The sequence below is a fragment of the Pteropus medius genome, unplaced genomic scaffold (assembly GCF_902729225.1).
Source record: "Pteropus medius unplaced genomic scaffold, Ma_sr-lr_union100, whole genome shotgun sequence".
NCBI classification, from domain to species: domain Eukaryota; kingdom Metazoa; phylum Chordata; class Mammalia; order Chiroptera; family Pteropodidae; genus Pteropus; species Pteropus medius.
The window spans coordinates 16,130,225-16,135,224 of NW_024340699.1; the positions used below are offsets into that span (position 1 = coordinate 16,130,225).

General features: G+C 66.5%; 1 protein-coding gene across 1 annotated transcript in view; it reads left to right on the forward strand.

Annotated features, from left to right (window-relative positions):
• The first annotated feature begins 244 nt into the window (after positions 1-244).
• Positions 245-5,000, forward strand: part of UNCX (UNC homeobox) — a 4,854-nt gene continuing 98 nt past the window's right edge. Inside the window, exons 1-3 of the mRNA XM_039876354.1 lie at positions 245-1,145; positions 1,379-1,554; positions 3,605-5,000. The exon at positions 3,605-5,000 is cut by the window's right edge and continues 98 nt beyond it. Of these exons, the coding sequence (XP_039732288.1) occupies positions 863-1,145; positions 1,379-1,554; positions 3,605-4,747 (1,602 nt within the window). The 5' untranslated portion in view covers positions 245-862 and the 3' untranslated portion in view covers positions 4,748-5,000. The remainder of the gene's footprint in view (positions 1,146-1,378; positions 1,555-3,604) is intronic.

A 5,000-nucleotide genomic window follows, 5' to 3' on the forward strand; every position in this document is an offset into this window, starting at 1 on the left:
CCGTTCTTTTAGACAGGCGGCTGCCAATCAATCAGAGAGGGCACAGGGACGTCTCTTCGCTGACAGGCAGCCACATTCTGCAGGAGTCCTCCTCTCCTGGACTCGCGGTCCTCCCCCTCCTTCCTCCCCCTCCTCCTCTGCCCGCTGCCTGCAGCCGGAGAGATGAGAAGCCCTTGTAGTTTTAAATTCAATGTGACAGTTTCGGAAAGAGCGGATGATGAATCTCCTATTATTGGATCAGTCTATTTGCCGCTCAATGTCTCTCTGTAATTGGAGCAACATCACTTTAAAGGTTCACAGAGTACAGCATTTCTGGTGAAAAATCCCCACAACACGCGGTGAATGTTTTAAAGGGAAATCTATTAGTGATTTGCGGAGGGGCGGGAGCCGGCGGCGCGGGAGGCGCGGGCTGGGCCAGCGAGGACTGAAGTGGGGGGTTCGCCAGGGGCCCCTGCCCCACGGCTCCCCGCGCCCGCCCAGCGCGGGCCGCGCCCCTCCCTCCCTGCTGCCCCCCCCTCCGTCTTGTTGTGACAGTTCCTGATACTGTTTATTGAGGTGCATGTCAGGTATAATTAGCAATCGATATGGAAAACGTTTCCTTGCACCCAGCACGCCTCTGACGTCAGAGCCGATTAGCGCTTCTTATTGGTCCCAAATTCCCCGGGCCGCGGCTAATTATCGGGAGCTTGATGTTGATAAAGTAAAGCGCCGAGCGCGGGCGAAGCATGTGTAGGGCTCCGGGTCCCTGTCTGCGCCGCCGCCGCCGCCGCCGCCGCCATCCGCGCCTCCCGCCGCTGGCCCAGCCCGGCCCCGGCCCGCGCCCCCGCGCCCCGCCGCCGGCCACGCCGGCCCCCCGCGCGAGATGATGGACGGCCGCCTCCTGGAGCACCCGCATGCCCAGTTCGGGGGCTCGCTGGGCGGCGTGGTGGGCTTCCCCTACCCGCTGGGCCACCACCACGTGTACGAGCTGGCCGGCCACCAGCTTCAGTCGGCCGCCGCCGCCGCCGCCGCCGCCTCGGTGCCCTTCTCCATCGACGGCCTGCTCAGCGGCTCGTGCGCCGCCGCCGCCTCGGTGGTCAACCCCACGCCGCTCCTGCCGGCGGCCTGCGGGGTCGGCGGCGACAGCCAGCCCTTCAAGCTGTCAGGTAGGCGCAGCGGGTGCGGGGTGGGCCTGTCGGGGCCCAGGGGATCCTGTCGGGCGCAGGATTTGGATTTCGGGCGGCCGTAGCAAAGGGCGCTCCTGGATCCGCGCCCTGCACAGGGCGCGCCGCGGCCCTCTCGGTGGCCCTGGGCCCAGAGCAGCCAGGAGGCAGCAGGGGGAGGGCGGATCTGGCCCGGGCTGCGGCTGAGCGGCGCGGCGCCCTGTGCACGCCCGCAGACTCCGGCGACCCAGACAAGGAGAGTCCAGGCTGCAAGCGGCGGCGGACGCGCACCAACTTCACCGGCTGGCAGCTGGAGGAGCTGGAGAAAGCCTTCAACGAGAGCCACTATCCCGACGTGTTCATGCGCGAGGCGCTGGCGCTGCGCCTGGATCTGGTCGAGTCCCGAGTTCAGGTAAAGACCCGCCGCCCCTCCCGCGACCCGCATCCCGCCGCTCGTCCCGCCCCGCGCCGCCCGCTTTTGTTCTAGGTGGAGACGCATCCCCGGTCCCGAGCCCGCCTAGTGCTCGCTTGCGGGAAGCTGTGGGGCCGGCTGTTCCGGGGCTCATGGCGCCTCCCGGACGGGGTGGTGGGAGCCCTGGAAAGGAGGGGCGGCTCGGGAGGGGCCGGCGGCCGCCCCGAAAGTAGCGGGAACAGGTGCTGCGTCCCACCCGGGGAGCCGCGCGGTGGGTCCGCGAGACCTAGCGAAATGAGGTCTGCGAGGCTTGGGGGGCGGGGGGCGGCGAGGAGGAGCGGTCTCTGGACGTGGAGGACACGGGGACAAGGCACCCCCGCGCCTCCGCGCCCCGCAGGGGCCCGGCTCGCTTCGCCAGCCTGGAGCGAACGCGTCTGTTTGTTTACCTTTCGCCTCGAAAATACTCAGATGGAAACATGTATTTATTCATCGCTTTGCAGAAGGGGGCAGCTGAGGGAGGCGGGCGGGAACTTAAACAATTAACACACTGAGAAAAAAGGTGTCTGAGTCTTTAATTCCCCCGGTTGTAGATTTTCTTTTTCCTTTCCCCGGTAATTTGATTTTTATTCGGAAAATGACAGCGGTTTTCTTTTTAAAACTACGGCGTCGATTTGGTGGATTAAAAATTCAAGATGAACTGGGTATAATTAGGTGTTTCCCCGAAGTACAGAAGTGTTTGCAGGGCGCGCGCGGTGAGTGCGGGGTGAGTGCGCGGCCGCTGCGGGGCCGGGGCTCCGAGGCAGGGGCCGGGCAGCCGCCGCCGCAGCGCCAGCAGCTTTGTCCGGAAAGGCGTTCTGGTCCTGTGCTTGGTGGCCCTCCTGACCGCTTCTGTTCCCAAATCCTTTCATCCAATTTGTTCTAAGTGTCTTAAGTGAAGTCAAGACCTCTTTATTTCTCCCTAATACGATAATGAGTAATTCCAGGCGGCCTGGAATTTGTACCCCAAAATAAGTATTTAAAGAAAAAGGAGGGGACAAAAGGCTGTTGACCCTGGGGAGGTGCAGCTTAACACCCGCGCTGTTGGCGCAGACAAAGCTGCCTGTGGCCAGGCTGGGCCTGCTGGGCCGTGTTTCCGTTGGGCCACAACAAAGAATTAATTCACTGATGGCGCTCGCTCGCTTGCGGAGGGTAGCTCGCCTGCGGCTCCACAGGGCTTGGACTGTTCTGTGGGGGAGCCAGGGTCCGGGGCTGCTGTTCCCCCGCATCCGGCGAGGCTCCCCAGAACCGGCTGCAGAGAGGGTGGAAGAGGCAGGGCGGCCCAGGCCTCCTCTCCGCCAGGCCCGGCAGCTGGCCTCCTGCTTCCCGCAGGCCAAGCACACCGGGGCTGAGAACGGCACTGTGTTCGTGCCCTGGCCTGGAGCCTCCAGAAAGAAGGATGCGTGTGAATGTGGGGGGAGGGGGCTGAAGCTCCCCTCCCCCAAGCTGGGCTCAGCTTGGCTCCCCAGGCCCTTCTTGAAGAAGCGGCATCCAGATTTTTGCTCACGGGACACGCCAAAATCTGGGCTTTGACTCAGTCTCCAGGGGGCTGAGGACAGGTGTGGAAGGCGGCTGAGCCCAGCCGCCTGGTGTCCTGGGCCAGACGGTCAGCGCCAGGCCAGGCGGCTGCTTAGAGCAGGAGCTGTGAGAAGCCAGGAGGGGTGAGGGGGAGCCCCGCTCTCTGCCTTCCCACCAGAAACCCGATGCCTTGGGTCGGGGGGCCAGACCAGCCCTGCCCAGCAAAGGGGCAGCTTCCAGCTCCCCGAGGTGAGAAGCCAGAGCAGGAAGCTGGCCCAGAGGCCTCACCTACCTCCTTCTGGGTGGAAAAGATCCTCTTTGGAGCCTGCAGCCTCCGTGCGAAGCCCAGCTCGGGGCCGGCGGGGCCGTGGCTTGGCTCTCGTCTCCCGGCCGGAGCCAAGGTTGTGCAGGCCTGTCTGGGGGCAGTGGGGAGGCCCACGGCCCCGCGGCCGCCGCCCCCTGATCGTGCCTTCCTTTCCCCAACCGGCTGCTCTAGGTCTGGTTCCAAAACCGCCGGGCCAAGTGGAGGAAGAAGGAAAACACGAAGAAGGGCCCGGGGCGGCCGGCGCACAACTCGCACCCGACCACGTGCAGTGGTGAGCCCATGGACCCCGAGGAGATCGCGCGCAAGGAGCTGGAGAAGATGGAGAAAAAGAAGCGCAAGCACGAGAAGAAGCTGCTCAAGAGCCAGAGCCGCCACCTGCACTCGCCCGGCGGCCTGTCCCTGCACAGTGCGCCCAGCTCCGACAGCGACAGCGGCGGCGGCGGCTTGTCCCCGGAGCCGCCCGAGCCGCCTCCGCCCGCCGCTGCGGCCAAGGGCCCTGGCGTGCATGCTGCTGGCGCCGCCAGTTCCGCACCCGCACCCGCACCGCCCGGCGAGCCGCCCGCGCCGGGCACCTGCGACCCCGCCTTTTACCCGAGCCAAAGAAGCGGCGCCGGCCCACAGCTGCGGCTAGGCCGCCCCGCGGACAAGGACGCGGCCCCCTGTGCGCCCGGGGCGGCGGCGGAGCGCGGCGCCTCGGCTCTGCCCAAGGCCAGCCCGTTCAGCGTGGAGAGTCTGTTGTCCGACTCGCCGCCGCGCCGGAAAGCCGCCCCGGCCAACGCCGCGACCGCCGCTGCGGGGCTGGACTTCGCGCCCGGGCTGCCGTGCGCCCCGAGGACCCTCATCGGCAAGGGCCACTTCCTGCTCTACCCCATCACGCAGCCGCTGGGCTTCCTGGTGCCGCAGGCCGCGCTCAAGGGCGGTGCGGGGCCGGAGCTGGCGCCCAAGGACGCGCCGCCTGCGCCCGCCGCGCCTCCCGCGCCGCCGGCTCAGGCCAGCTTCGGGGCCTTCCCGGGGCCCGGCGGTGCCCCGGACTCGGCCTTCGCGCGCTGCAGCCCCGATGCCGTCGCCTCCCCGGGGGCCCCGACCCCGGCGCCTTTCCGGGACCCAGCCGCAGCTGAGGGCGGCGGCGGGGACTGTGCGGACGTGGGGGCCGCCTGTCCAGCGGCCCCGCCGCCGCCACCGCTCGTGCCGTCGCCGGGGCCCGGCGCGCGGGCGCCCAGCCCCGCTGGGGAGCCGGGCATCTGCGGGGCCCCCGAGCCAGGCGCCGAGGCCGGACCCAGCGCCCCGGATGGCGAGGAGGTGGACATGGACTGAGAGAGGCGCTCAGCGGGCCCGCGCCGGGGGCTCAGGCTCCGACTCACAACGAAATCAGGTGATCGGCTTAGAAACACTGCTTTTTCCTTTTCTTCTCTTTTTTTTTCCTTTATTTTAATTTTTTTTTTTTATTAAAGAAAACGCTGTATCAATTCGGACCTAGGCAGCAACCGCAGGACTTGGGGTGAGACCCTCCTCCTCAAGGGAGCCAAAAAAACAAAAAACAAAAAAAACTCCTAACCCAAACCCCCCA